Source organism: Lissotriton helveticus, chromosome 10 (assembly GCF_964261635.1).
Source record: "Lissotriton helveticus chromosome 10, aLisHel1.1, whole genome shotgun sequence".
NCBI lineage: Eukaryota > Metazoa > Chordata > Amphibia > Caudata > Salamandridae > Lissotriton > Lissotriton helveticus.
The window spans coordinates 840,795,902-840,811,253 of NC_136071.1; the positions used below are offsets into that span (position 1 = coordinate 840,795,902).

At 48.8% G+C, this 15,352-nt stretch overlaps 1 protein-coding gene across 2 annotated transcripts in view; it reads left to right on the forward strand.

Moving 5' to 3' along the window:
* Positions 1 to 15,352, forward strand: part of PALS2 (protein associated with LIN7 2, MAGUK p55 family member) — an 811,509-nt gene that overhangs the window by 364,427 nt on the left and 431,730 nt on the right. For both annotated transcript variants that reach the window (XM_078663456.1, XM_078663457.1), the window contains exon 5: positions 3,020 to 3,172. In XM_078663456.1, the coding sequence (XP_078519582.1) occupies positions 3,020 to 3,172 (153 nt within the window). The remainder of the gene's footprint in view (positions 1 to 3,019; positions 3,173 to 15,352) is intronic.

Below are 15,352 nucleotides of genomic sequence, written 5' to 3' on the forward strand. Positions count from 1 at the left end.
TGTTTTTTCTTTCAGACATGGGAATACATTGTGGGTGTTTATTCCATTGTTGTAAAGACAGAGGCTTCATTTGTTACAATAACCTAAACTATTCAGCTAAATTGTGCCAATGTAGCATCGTTTTTAGCCTGATTCAATCAATTCAGTAAACGGGTTCTCTTGGTTAATTTCTAATGGTAATCATATTGGTAATGTATAATTTTCTTTGTCTGGTGTTAGCCAAGACCATTTGATTTTTAATATTTTTTGTATTTATGTGTGTGTGTGTGAATATATATGTGTATGTGTGTATATATATATATATTGCGGTTATATGGCTCTTACTACCCCTGCCGAGGCGGCAAAGTGCTTTTTCGGTGAGTAGCATGCTACTCCGGAACCCCTACAGTATTAGTAGTGGATTAGTATAGTGAAAGTAATTTGAACGGTGGATATGTTAGTCCGTTATTTGGGTTGAGGAGGTTAGTAGAGGGATAGAAGAGGGAAAACTGTTTGCATTATATAGTGCAGAGGTGGTAGTGGCTTGCAGAGTATCACAGGAGCGCGCGCGCATTTTACAATGCTGGACACTTCGGGATTAAACCGTTTTTTTTTTTACATAAACAATTCCACATTGTTCAGGTCTACAGGGGGCTTGGTTACTCAGAACTATCCACATTAAGAGAAAAGGCGGTAGAAAACATACACAAGCACACGAAGACTCACACATCGCTCATACACACTTCCTAGCGCTCCTACACACACCCACTCTCACACAGACAGTAGCCGTATATAAATCTCCCACACAGTTACAAATAACGTTCTGTCCCACAAGAACACTCGTCCAAGCGCACACGTACAAACACACACGCACAAACCGACTCTGTTACACAGACATGTATAACGTAAACAAGCACTTCGCACACGCCCATTTCAGTGTACAAGGGTGGAGCGTGTAGGTTTAGGGCACTTGAGCTTCTGCTTGCAGTTTGTTGGCTGAAGGGGTGCAATGTGTCATCTATCGACAGCAGTGCTGCAGTGTATAGTGAGTCTGCACAGTTGAGCTGCCCTGCAGCATCTCATCTCTGGGCAGCAGTGCTGCAGTTTGTAATAAGACATGTTCACTAGACATAGGGCAGTAGGAGTGCGCTGGTGCAGCATGGTCTTTTTTTACCTGTCGCCTGCCCAAGATCAGGAAGCAGGCACACCGAACAGGCAGCTCCTCACCACTTCTTGTCAGCAATAGCAACCCCCATGCCCAGCATACACAGAGAACTACACTGCTATGGCACAGCACTACCAACTGCCTGCCTTCCTGCCCCTACACTGTTACCACAGGACAGTGGCGACATTGCCCGTGTCTGCCCCGCAACACGTTGTTCCTGCCATGGAGGTTTCCCACAGCTGGGTGCAGTTAATAAGTACAGGGACCCAAAGATATGTGGCATCGCAGAATAAGAACGGACGTGGTACAGGTAGGCTTTTTAAAATGTATTTATTACTTTTCACTTTTATATAGCGCAAACTTTACCCGCAGGTATCAGAGCGCTTTAAATCAGCATGCTTATAACAAGCAAGACTAGCACTCTATATTACTGCCAACTTTGCTTAGCATAAGCAACAGCTAACCATTCACAAACAATGTTTATATACCACTTGCAAATAAAAAAAAATAATAATAATTATGCAAAGCATTGTCATTCACAATGCCAGTAACTCAAACTTTAATGCTGCGAAACCTATTGCATTGTAAATGCTTGTTAACATCTAGAAGCAAATAAATCCTGTCTTTGCTGTCTCTATTATGTATTCTGACAGCTATTGCTAGGTCATGCAGTTACTTGAGTAACTTGGATGGTGCATGGCAGCTCAGCCTCACCAGCGGTGGATTGCAACCTCTCGTAGTTATGGCATTTGTGCTAAATGGCTTACTTGGACAGAGGCATGTTTTTACTCCTTTTCATATAAACCTCTACAGATTTCTGTCCAGTTCTGCAGTATTTTAATCTGTTTAGCTCTGCTTATTGGTTGTTATGGCTACAATATTATACAAAATGAATTTCATGTAAAAAGCTGAAAGCTCCATTTGGCAGCACTCAAAACAGGACTGGCATGCACCAGTAGCCTCCAGCTGTGGGCTTCACGTGAAACACGACTCAGTAACCTACTGCGCTCCACTGTAGAACTCTTAAATAACGAAAAACTTATCTGGCAGTGAGAAAATGAAAGATTTGAAGAAATGAATGGTTACCAAGCTAAAATGAAATATTGGAAGAAGTTAATATTTATCAAAATTTGCTTCAATGAATGTACTGCAACTTTGGAAACGATGGACCATATTCACCAGAATGCACTTGGAGGGCTACTGAGTTGTTTCACTTGAAACCCACAGGTAAGGCTTTTGGTCAGTGCCATTTCTGTTTTGAGTGCTGTCATATGGAGGTTTCTGCTTTAAACATTAATTTCATATGCAACAAACCGTAAACTGTGACCAGAAAAGTCAATCTTCTCATAGAAAACGGTACTGTTCTATTACTTAAACTGGTATTTTGTAGACTCGTATTTGAACTGTTGATACCATTTTCGCTTTCAGGCTTACATTGTATACTTAATTATTTATGTTTAACAGTTTCGACTAATACACTGGAAATATGGTCAATCTATGCTTTGCATTTACACTTAGTTATCTTGTATAATTATATCTGAATAAGTGAGTATTCTGTCTGTCATTCTTGAAATATAACACTTGATTTTCTCTGTCTGTCTCTACGATATACTGGATTATCATCCATCCCACTGGCAACCTTTTTAATAAGACATCTATATTTACACGTGCACTCCAGTTAGATTAGTGCAGTTGTGAATTTCTTAGAAGACTTGAGTTTGTGTGGCAAAATTGTCCTTGCACCTTAAATTGACAATGTATCACTTATTGAGCGATATATTCTCACTTGTTGGAATAAAGGCAGCTCCTGTTTCTTAAGAGCATTTTTATAACTGTAAAAGATTGATGTATTCAAATTAAAATTTTTGTTGACAGTCGCTCTTGGAGGCCCATGATATTGTTGCATCGAAGAGTTATGACTCCACTCCTTCTACTCCAGAAATGAATCATTCGTCAGTGAAAAATGAAATGGCACCAGTAGACGCTATTCGGATGGTTGGCATTCACAAGAGAGCTGGAGAGCCACTGGTATGTGAAGAACAAAGAGCAAAGCACATACATTTGAAATCCTGGGGATGAAATATTTTAGTATAACTTGTGTGCGTTATTTGGCTTGCCTATCAATAGTGAATCAAAGCAAATACATTAACTGGGTTGCAATAGAGGGGAGGTGAAATTCAGAAGGGTAAGAGCAAGAGATGGGAGTAAAGAAGGTATGGAGATAGGCTTGTAGTACAGTAGATATATTACGATTCTCAAAAGTTTCAATCCATTCCTTAGTGTAGTGTGTCTCCATTGTGAGTTAGGACTTGTGTCCCTGTAGACTTGCGCCTGTGTTTTTTTAATACCTCCTCAGTTACTTTCTAGATATAACCCCGTCCTAATGATGACTCCTTGATTAAGTCTAATGGGTTAAAACATTGATTACTTGCAAAGGGCACATGCAAATTTCACTCGGACAACAGTATTATTGATGATTATGGCTTTTTTCTCTAAGAGATGTACCAAACCACTTGCTCATTCTATTCGGAAAAATTGCATAGCTGTCCGACTGTTCCTTGCACAGTCATAGCTTGGCATCTTCCAGACTGAGCACTGCCTCATGCACTTCGCATTTCTATTCATTTTAATATAATTACCCGTTGATTGAATATACTTTATTCAAAAAGAATTTATGTGCTCTATTTTTCTGCAGTTGTGTGTATTTTCTTTAGCTGTTATTTGAAAGAGTGTTATTATAACATAAAAAGATTATCATGAATGAGTAATTGCCGAGGAGTCATTGTATTTACACATAAAAAATGAATTGTGATGGATACTTATATTGCAGATTTCTCACCTTTAAAATCTACCCAGGCTAGATTTGGAAGATTTTACGTGCCAGTAGGTGGTATTGTGCGGCTCCCCATTGACTCCGCTCTGCCTGACGGAAGTGACAAGTGCTGCACATAGGTGCCATCCCAACAGCCTTACGTCAACACCTTTCTTTCCACATCCTTGTACCTGGGTCTGTAGCGAGCTCCTATTGTTTCCTCGTCAGTTGTTGAGCTTTTTCTCCTAAATTCTATACCAGTGTGCAACAGAATATGTCTTAGAACTACAGCTTTTAAGCTTTTTAGGGGTTTTTGCGAACAAATGTCTGTGACTGACTACTAGAGGTATGTCTCTGATGTGTTGTGTGAGGAGTGCGCCCTAGCGCTCCCAAAGGCTGTAAAGCAGTATGTCTCCAAGCACCAAAGAAAGGGACATAAAAGCTGCTTTGTTTAACCCCTTGCATGCTGATGACGGCCCCCATCCGTCATGCACTACGGTGCTCGTGTGCTGATGACGGCTGGGGGCCGTCATAGACCCATCCACTTGCGATTTTGCAGCACAGGGGGAAAATCGCTGCAGCATGGAAGGGGTTAAATTAGAAGACCTGGACCTGTTACCATTCTTGTGGCTGGTCCCATGACAGGTTACGTTCTAAGGGGCAGATTTATGATGACTGGCGCATCCCCAGGGATGCGCCAGTCATCCTGCGCCGCTGCTCCGCCACCCATGGTGCGCCGCATTTACAATGCGGCGCACCATGGGGCAAAAACGGCACAGATGCGTGACGCATCTGTGCCGTAAAGGTGGCGCATTGCTGGAGCTGCGTTGCAAGCGCGACGCAGCTCCAGCAAGGCTCGGGGGTGCCACATCTCCACAATGCTGCGTCAAGACCTACGCCTGCTTCAAGCAGGCGCAGGGTTTTGGCGCAGCATTGTCCTGAAAGTGACTGAGTGAAATCTTATAGATTTCACTCAGCCACTTTTAGGAGGCGTTCCTGTGCAGGAACGCCCCCCCCCCTGCGCAGGAACGCCTCCTATGGCGCAGGGCTTTACAACGTGACGCATCTCCTAGATGCGTCACGTTGTAAATAGGGCGCATTGTTTGCGCCGCTGTTGCATCAAATAAAGTGACGCACCGGCGGCGCAAGGCCTTCATAAATCTGCCCCTAAGTCTTTGGGTAAGTCCACGTCAAACAAGAAACACAAAAACTGCAAGCGGGCCTTGTCCCAGCTTTGCCACTCTTCCACTGGGAAGTCGCAGGGACAGCAAGCAGTCCCACCGTCTGCTTACAGTCCCATATTGAGGAGGGGACTCTGGAGCTGATTCTTATGCACTCAGAATTTCCGGATCCGTCAGCAACACCAAAGCAGATTGAGGCATTTAAGAAGGCCATACATATTCTGCACCCGACTGACTTCCTCTAATTTGCTGTTTGGCCTCATAGATCCACTGAGGCCTCCAGCCAGGTTTCTGCTGGCAGGTCTGCCCTCTGGCCCTAATCTAGAGAATACTCTTTCCATTCGCACTCCAACACAACATACGCAAGAATCGATTATTTCCTGGACAAGGTTAACACCTTATAAAAAGCAAATAGCCATTCTACCACTTACTCTATCAGACCATTCGACAGTCACCCTGGCCTTCTTATTGCCACAGGGCCAAACTGCATCCCGGACAAGGCGCCTCCAAGATACTATACTGCATCGGCTGGAGGTGGTTCAACAGATCTCAAAAGCTCTGCAAGATTATTTGGCTTTGAATGATACTCCCGGTCTCTGGGATGCCTTAAAGGCAGTGATGAGGGAAGAATCATAGCAATTGCAGCCTCAGACAACAAGATAAGCAGGGAGAAGAGAGAGCTGTTGACAACACAGACACAGGAGTTAGAGCGTATACACCAGAGAACTAGGGATCCTAGAGTTTGGAGACCACTTCAAGCGGTGCACTTCCAGTTAGCAGCCCTCAACATCAACAGACCAGAGTATGCAGCACTTAAACTCTGACACAATTTTTATATAGGAGGGGACCGAGCAGGGATGTTGTTAGCGCACAGGCTACGAACACAGAGGCAGGCATCTACGATCGTTTCCGTGACCTCTTCCAATGGAGAGGAGATGGTTACTGATCAGCGAATAGAAGAAGCTTTTCGCCAATACTATGCAGAACTTTATACAGCACAAAATCTTCCCCGCAGGCCCAGGCGCAGTACCTTCAGGGAGTTCCTACCTCCACAATCACTACTGAGCAAGCGGAAGAGATGGAAGCCCCTATTAGAATCGAGTAGGTAATCTCAGCTATTGCCAAGCTTAAACCACTGAAATCCCTAGGCCCAGATGGTTTCTCCACATTGTTTTATAAAACCTTCTGTCCCATACTGGCCCCCATCCTCACTAGAGTATACAACGCTATAGGGTCATCTGCCCTGCCCGGGTCAACGCTAGGGGCATCAGTGATTGTAATTCCCAAAGAAGGGAAAGACAAACAGCAATGCGCTTCGTAAAGGCCCATCTCCCTCCTTAACGTTGATTTTAAGCTGTTCACGGGTATCCTGGTATTCTGACTCTCTTCTCCTGCCCGGGCTGATCGACGCTGACCAAGCAGGTTTAGTTCCCAATCGTCAATGTACGGACAACACCAAACGCATCCTCCATATAATAGATAAAGCTCAACAGTTTGACACCGAGCGATTACTACTGTCAGTGGACGCAGAGAAAGCGTTCAACAGAGTGAATTGGACATAATTAAAGGCCATGATGCAGCATTTTTGAGCTCCCTGAGAGATTCATTGCTTGAGTCTTCAGTGGATACGCTAACCCAGAAGCAACTGTCAGAGTAAATGGTCACATCTCCTCCCCGTTCCCCATAAAGAGAGGGACACGTCAGGGCTGCCCACTCTCCCCCTTGCTCTTTGCCCTGTACATCGAGCCAATGGCTCCGCGCATTCGCAACAACCCGCTTGTCTTGCTTTTTTGGGGTGTTGGGGGATACACATACACTCATTTTCTACGCAGACAACGTAATAGTGACATTAGAAAATCCACAGACCTTTCTCCTGGCTGTGCTGTTGGAACTGGAGCGATTCTCCCAGGCTGCAGGTTTCAAAATAAATGTCCACAAATCACAGGCTCTCAATCTTACCTTGAAACCCTCTACACTTGGCGATTTGAGAAAATCACTCCCCATTCAATGGGCCCCAGTGGTGATCCCCTACTTAGGGATCCAAATTTCTGCGTCAATACACAACACCTTCACTCTAAACTACACTACACTGCTCTGCTCCGAAAGGTCAGGGAAGACTTGCGCCGATGGAGATCGCATGTGCTGTCCAGGCTTGGCCGGATAGCGTCCATTAAAATGTCTATATTGCTGAAGATCTTGTTTCTATTTCATGCCCTTCCATTGGAATCATCCCCGGGCATGATACACTCGCTTCAGCAGGAGCTAGAATCCTTCATGTGGGCGGGCAAGAGAACTAGATTGTGGCACAACTTAAGGTATAGGCCTCGGGGCGGGGGGGAATCCCAAACCTCCAGGATTATTTTTGGGCGGCCCAAATCAAAACATTTGTGGAATGGTCACGCCTGGATACCGAAAGACATTGGCTTTTCATAGACAGGGCGCTGCAGGGCAGTCACTATGGCACATTCCTTTCCTGCCAAAGGCGCCAGGCCCAAGAATCTCCATCTCTCGTGCGTAATGAGAGTTCCTCTTAAGGCTTGGGATAAAATTGCAGTCAAAAGGAACCTGACCACATTCCCGTCCCCCGACCCCCATTGTAGAGAACACTTCCTTCTCCCAGGGATGGATGTAAAAGCTTTTACACGGTGGACAAGGGAGGGCAGCAGGTCGATTAGACACCTCTTCTACGAGAAAGGCCCGCTTTCTTTTGAGGACCTTAGCAGATAATGTCCATCCGCTGGCGCAGCGTCCTCTCACTCCATTTGAGAAGTGGCTATTATCTTAAACAGATTACGCCCATCTCATATCACAGATATACTGCTTAATCAGACAGGCACCCTACACCTCATAAGTCACCGAGTCAAAAGAAGTGGGAACTAGAATTAGAGCACACACTCGCGCAGCGACAGTGGGAGGACATTTATTACTGAGCTAAGCACACTGCGTGCAACATGGCCTTTGTAGAGACGGCCACTAAGATAACAACCTATTGGTACTTCACTCCTGTCAGACTTAACAAATGCAACCCTACAAAAGATCCCTTGTGTTGGTGCGGGTGCGGCTTACCGGGCAACCTGACCCACATTCTGTGGGATTGCCCTCTGTTAAAGTCCTACTGGGCGCAGGTACTTCAGGATATAGATACTCACTTTGATTCTTAACTACCCCGATTCCCAGCAAACATTCTTTTGGGGTTACCGAAAGCTCTCATGTTTCCTCTCAAACCACACAGGGGTCGCCAAATAGTACTAGCCCTGGGGGCGTCTCTCCAAAACATTCTTGCACACTGGGGAACCAGCCAACTACCTACTAATACCGGTTGGTTGCATCGTATGTGGTACATTCTTGGTATGGAGAGGATCTCCCTTTCACTTGTGGATAAAAGTGCTTAATTCCCGGCCCTTAGGGAAACCTTTCTGTCACGGTTTTATTCTGAATTTAACTAAATCACCTGCCCTAACTATTTGAGGCTTTTACGCTTCACTGGACAGATGCAGGAGGCCCCTCAGGGCACAGCATAATTGGTCTGACCACTCTGCAGATGTTGTGGGCTTTCTTGGGGAGGGGGGTTGATGTTGGGGTTGTTTAGTTAACAGAGTTATCGCTTCTCCCACATTGTGGGATGTACTAATGCACAATTTGTCTTGATGATGATTGTAATTGTTGAATGCATAAAATTCAATAAAGAAAATTTAAACTAATCCTTTCCTAATGCCATAGTGGGACCTTAATTTAGTTCTTACTTTCCGAATGTGTATCACTTTAGAATCAATCGTTTTTATTGAGCGGCACGACAACTCATAACACAGCTCGATTGCCTGCATTCACTGGCCGGCAGAGCATATTCTAGGAATAGCAGACACAGCGTAAAGGCCTACACCCCGGAGGCGACCCCGCGATGAAAGCGTTGAGCCGCAATAAGCAACCAGTACAGATGCCAAGCTACCACTTTTAAAAGAGAGAAAACAGACATAAACAAAAGAAACACCCACTCCCTCCCTCCCACCTCCCCCCACCCACCTCCGCATCAGTCTTGTATTCCTCCTCATACTCTCTACTACCCCATGGCCCCCGTTACCGCCGCTCAGCCAATCTTAGCAGCTCCCCAAGGCTCCAGCGGGATAAGTTGAAGAATCTGTAGGTACTTTGGACAAGTGACCTCCCTCAGGTCCCTAGACAGGAGATGCAGGAATGGACCCCACCCTTCCCATCCATGCTCAACGAAAGGCGTTCCATAACTAAAAGGTGCCAAAGTCTTCGAATCCAGTCTCTCGGGTCAGATGGGTCTCGGGAACCCCACTGCACCAAAATGACTAGTTGCGCTGCCAGTAAAGCTAATGCAATCTGCCTACCCCTCAGCGAGCACAAAGGAAATGATTTGGTGTGGGGGAGCCCCAATAGCGCATGCTCAGGTGCTCGGGGGAACGTGATCTGGAAGGCATCGTCCAAGTCTTCAAGAATCACCTTCCAATACCTCTCAAACTTCGGACAATGCCACAGCAGGTGTGTCAGGGTACCTGGAGAACCACATCCCCTCCAACAAAGGCCCGAGTTCGCCGCATCCCAAGCCTTGATACGGGCTTGTGTATAATGCCATTAAGCGACCACCTTATAGACGGACTCGGTACCCGCTACGTTAGCAGTGGTGTGATGCGCACGGTAGAAAACGTGTTCCCACTCCTTACGTGTCAGCGGGCGCCCTTGCTCCGTCTCCCAGCGAACCTGTGCCTTCGTACGTTGTGATTCGGGGTGGGCCGTAATCATAGCATATAAGTCAGATATAAGCTTGCGGTCATCCTTCTTGCCGACTACCCATTTTTCAAAGGACGGGACATAGAAGCGAAGTTAGAAGGTTGGGTAACCCAATGCGCCACCTGCGAGTAAGGAAAATTATCAGACTCAGAGAGTGCAAAATAGTCTCGACATAGCTGGGGGAATCAAATCAGGCCGTCGAGATCAAAGAGGGAGCCCACCCTCTTACAGCCCTCTTCCCTCCATCGGTGGAAGATCGGGGACGCACAACCCAGGGGGAAATCTGGATTATCAACAATGGGTGTCATAGGGGAAGAGAAAGTAGTCAACCCCTGCGCTGCGCCAATTGGTCCCAAGCTTTCAGAGTCGGTGACATCACCGGGGAAGAGTAAAGACCCCATGCTCTATACTTGCGAGGTAGCCACAACTCGCGCCATATATTACACCCCGCCACCGTCTGATCCATGAAGTTCCAATGCTTGCTGGACCAGGGCCTGTTCCACTCAATGACATAACGCAAACACGCTGCCTGAAAATACGCCTTCAGTAAGGGGAAGCCCATCCCCCGACGGACTTAGGAGCAGTAACAAGGGATAAAGCAAGTCTTGGTCTTTTATTGCCCCACAAAAATGTATTAAGGAGTCCCTGTAGTTTCTGGAGAATACCCGGCGGGGGAATCAATGGGAGCATCTGAAAGAGGTACAGGATACGGGGGAGCACCGTCATTTTGACTGCCGCCAGCCTCCCGTACCAAGCCAAATTAAGACTGGACCAATCCGACAGTGATTTGGCCGTCTGGTCCACCAACAGCTTGTAGTTGAGAGAGGCCATTTTAACTATAGAGGAGGTGAGGCGGATTCCCAAGTACTAAATAATATGGAATGTAGCCACTGGAAGGCAAAGTCCTGCTGCAAATCCTGCACCTCCGCATCTGGAATGGATATATTGAGTATTTGCGATTTGGAGAAATTAACTTTAAACCCCGCAAGCTTGCCGAATTCGAGAAGTTCTCTGGACAAATGTCACAGGGAGGAATGAGGGTGAGTGAGTGAGAGGATCACATCATCGGCATATAAGCTAATTTTGTGTGTATCAGCGCCGAACCGAATCCCCGATATACCCCCATTTGACCTAATACGCTGGGAAAAAGGCAAAAAGCAGCGGGGATAAGGGACACCCCTGCCGTGTCCCTCTGGTGATGGGAAAGAGGGCGGACCTGCACCCGTTCACCCACACCGCCGCCTTAGGTGTCGCATAAAGGCAGCGTACCCATGGCACAAAGCTGTCGCCCAGACCAAAGGCCTTCAATACCGCAAACAGGTATTCCCAATCTACACTATCGAAGGCCTTCTCTGCATCGATAGATAGAAAAAAGGCCGGTGCGCGAGAACGGTTGACCAGATCCGTGAGGTGAAGAAGCCGCTTAGTATTATCCCCCCCTATCCTGTTGGAATAAAGCCTGTCTGGTCGGGGTCTATGATTCCATCCATCAGCGGGCTAAGTCTAGCTACCAGGATACTGGCAAAGAGCTTGGCGTCAATGTTAAGGAGCGAGATCGGTCGGTACGATCCACACTCTTTAGTATCCTTCCCGGGCTTGGGAATAACCGTAATGGCTGCTTCCGACATGAAGGGAGTCACATCTCCCGTACCAAAAAGGAGTTGAAAAGGCGGGTTAAAAAAGGAGGCAACTCCACACAATAGGTCGTATAAAAGATGGCAGAGTAGCCATCTGGCCCCGGGGATTTAGCCACCTTCAGGCGCGCAATCGCGGATATGACCTCCTCTATACGAATCACTGCATCCAGAGAATCACCCGAAGTCTTAAGGAGAGGCGTAAAGTCACAGGACGCCAAGTAAGCCACTATTTGCTCAGAGTCCGATGCTTCCCCCCCTGTATAGGTCCTGATAGATCAGCCGAAAGGATTCCACAATAAGTGAATCCGTGGTATGTTCCACTGCCTGAGAATCCCGAATAGACTGAATGGCCGTCAGCTGCGCTCGCGCTCTCGACCTATGCGCTAGTATCCTTCCCCCTTTGTCCCCGCTGAGGTAGAATTTGTGGTGCAGGCTCAAAAGGGCGTGCTCTGCCATATCTAAATCTAGGTGCTTTAGCATGCGTCCCTGTCTCCAACTCCCTCCACACTCGCGGGGCCCCCGTCCTCTTATGTATCGCTTATAGGGCACCCTCTTCGTTTTCTAATTCCGCACTCTTCTCTTTGCGCACCCGCGCATATGTCGCAGCCAGCGCAATAAACTCCCCCCGAACCACCAGTTTAAGGGCCTCCCATAACGACGTCAGGGACATGCCATTTTGATCATTGTTGGCGAAGTATTGGGTGATAGTGTCCCTGATTCGAGTGACTGCAGACTCTAAATGAAGGAGGGAGTCTCGGAGACGCCAACCAGACGGCGGTGGCCGTTTGCTATGACAGGTAAGCAGGACTGAAATAAGAGCATGGTCTGAGAGGGAGCGTGGGGTGATAGTCGCTGCGGACAGGTGAGGTAGAAGAGAGGGCGTAGCTAAGAAATGGTCTAAGCGCGCATACGTTTTATGAGCGGAGGAATAAGAAGTGTAATCATGCTCAAGGGGATGCTGGACGCGCCACACATCATGCAGCCCACCCTCTAGCAACCATTGCCCCCCCCCCCCCCCCCCCCACCCCCTGTGACAGAGCCCCAGCCTGGTGAGACCGCATCTCAGACCTATCCAGCTCCGGATCCATTACTATATTCAGATCCCCACCCACCAGCACAAATGCATCCGGGGATGCCAACACCTCAGGAAGGGTTCTTGTCGTTCATTTGGAGCATACAGTGACCCCACCGTTAGTTGCATGCCTCCCCAATGTACACGGACAGCTAAAAACCACCCTCTAATGTCAACCACCTGGGAGAGAATTTTACAATGCGCTTGTGCACTAAAAAGGATTGCCACCCCATGTTTCTTCGCCGGACCTGAGGACCACAGTTGTACAGGAAATCGCCTGACCTTCATCCGCTTAGTATCCCTAGAGAGGAGGTGAGTCTCCTGTAACAGGTACACATCACCTTCTGCATTCTCCAATAAGGAAAGGATGGCTGCACGCTAGACAGAATTATTCAGGCCCCTAACGTTCAGGCTTACAATCTTCAGGTCCCTACCCATAATTCCTGAAATAAAAGGGAAGAGCGCGGTACCTCAGGACAGCAGTGTTAAAGGGATCCCAGTAAGCGACCTGCGGGCCTAACCTACACCGAGCTGCTAGGAGAACTGATGCGGAGCCCCAAAAATAATCTCAAAACCAAACCCCAACTCCCACTAGAAAGTATTGAACCACACAAAAGAAGGAAAATACCAAGAGTCTTGTGAGATGACTATAGTCCGTCTGACAAAACCAACTGTTGGGGGAACATGGCGCCATCCTAGAACCTTACCCAACCCTGATACAGGGCGCATCCAATCAACAAGGACAGAGAAAAGAACAAAAGAAGCACTCTCTCCTCCAAGTGTCCTGCCTCCGGCGCCGCAGAAGGACCCAACCAGTGCCAAGCTTGCGGACCTCAAGGAACTCCAGTGTTATCAGTCACCAGCGCCACCGAAGAAACAGCCGCTTCCCTCCCCAGGAGGCTCGCAGAGAGGTATGGCCTCACCGGCGGAGGCGATCTCCCAACTCGCTGCCGTTCGGTAGAGCGTCTACGCGGCCGAGGAGGTGATCCAGCTGACTCGGCCCGAGGTGCGGGCCGCTCCAGTCACAGCGCCTCAAAGGCTGCATCCAGCAAGCGGATCTGCAGAAGCTTGCCCTTGTGCTTAAAAATCATTCGAAATGGGTGTCCCCACGAACAGGGGATGCCCTGCTCCCGCAGATAGGCAGTGATAGGTTTGAAGCTTCTGCTTTTGACGAGTGACGAGGCTGCCAGGTCTTGAAAGAGTGCAGATTGATGGCCCCTAAACTGCACAGGATGGAGATCTCGAGCTTTGCGAAGAATCCGTTCTTTAATCTGAAAGTCATGCACACACACCTGCTCGTCCCCCTCAACCAGAATCTGTCGGAACAGTGCACCAACGTATTCACGCAAACTGACTCCTTCCCCTTTCCACGGGACCGCTCGAATTCTGATATTATTTCTCCGCGATCGGTTCTCCAAATCTTCGGCGTGAGCCTGCAGATCGAGATTTTGTTCCGTAAGGCGGAGAACATCCTGCTGAAGCTGGTGAACCTCATCGGCAGTGCCCAGGTCATGTTCTTCCAGGGTCGCCACTCGCTTCCCAATGACGTCAACATCTCGCTGTATCTCACGCACATCTGAGGAGAGCTGGGAGTGGAGTTCCAAAATGTCCTCCTTGATGGCCGCGAATAGCTCTAATATGAAAGCCTTAGTCGCCGGTGAGTCAACATCCTCAGATTGCGAGGACTGGGCATCCGACTGTGAGGTGGCCCGACCCGCCGCCTTCTGTAGCCTGTCCTTCAGGGGTTTATCCCGTTTGTTCCTGGAAGCTGACATTGCGGCGTAGCCAGGGCCCTAGCGGGGCGCAAACAGGCCTCAGCAGCACCCACACCTCACTTAGCAGCCCAGGCCCGAGAAACAGCAGGGAAACACAGCCCGCCGAAGCATGGGCCGATGGTGCGCCTCCCACTGTCCCTGAATCCCCTCACCACAGCAGCACCACTGAGGGGTAGCTCCAGGAGGCCCCCATGACCACCGACCACTCAAGGCCGCTTCAGTGCAAGGGCTAGCTCAGTCCATACTCTGTCCACGACCCCTCTACCCAGCCGTCAGCGCCAATACTCCGCCCAAGGCCCCCAAGAGTACCTCACTGCAGCAACCAGCCAAATGGGACAGAGGAGCACTGCATTCCGGGTCTCAGGCCGACCCCAGCTTCCACGCACCCTGCAGAGGCCGCAGTGCAGCCGGGCAACTACGAGCACCAAGGCAGGGATAAGGCACAACTCTCCTCCTCCACAGCCACAGTCCTCCTCTCAGACCACTCCGAGAGCCTCCCCGCACTCTCCCAGCTGGACCACAGCAGAAGATGAGGCCCAACACCTTCTCCTCCCTCACGCCGTCCGACAACCTGCGGACCGATCACCCAGCAGAGGGGGTCTCAGCGCCCCAGCAAGGCAAGCCTCCAGACCGCTAAATCAGGTTTCACTGCTCACAAGGTAGGAACACGTGGGCAGGCCGAAAGTCACCAAAATGGCTGCCCATGCACTCTCCGTCTCTCCCACCTCTCGACAGGGGTGCTCTCACAACACCGGCCTCAGGGAACTCCCACTCACGCGGGGCAAAAGCTGGCTATCAAGACGCCGTCCGCCGATATACGGACCAAGGTGAGGCCCCTCTCTATGCCCCAAAAGGCACGGAGCCCCAGTCCAGCAGCAAGGCCCGCCCCCACCACTCCCCAAGGAGGCCTCCACTCGATGGACACCTACGTCCCCCCGCAGGACCGCCTCGCCCCCGGGCAACACACAGCAGAGAGCGG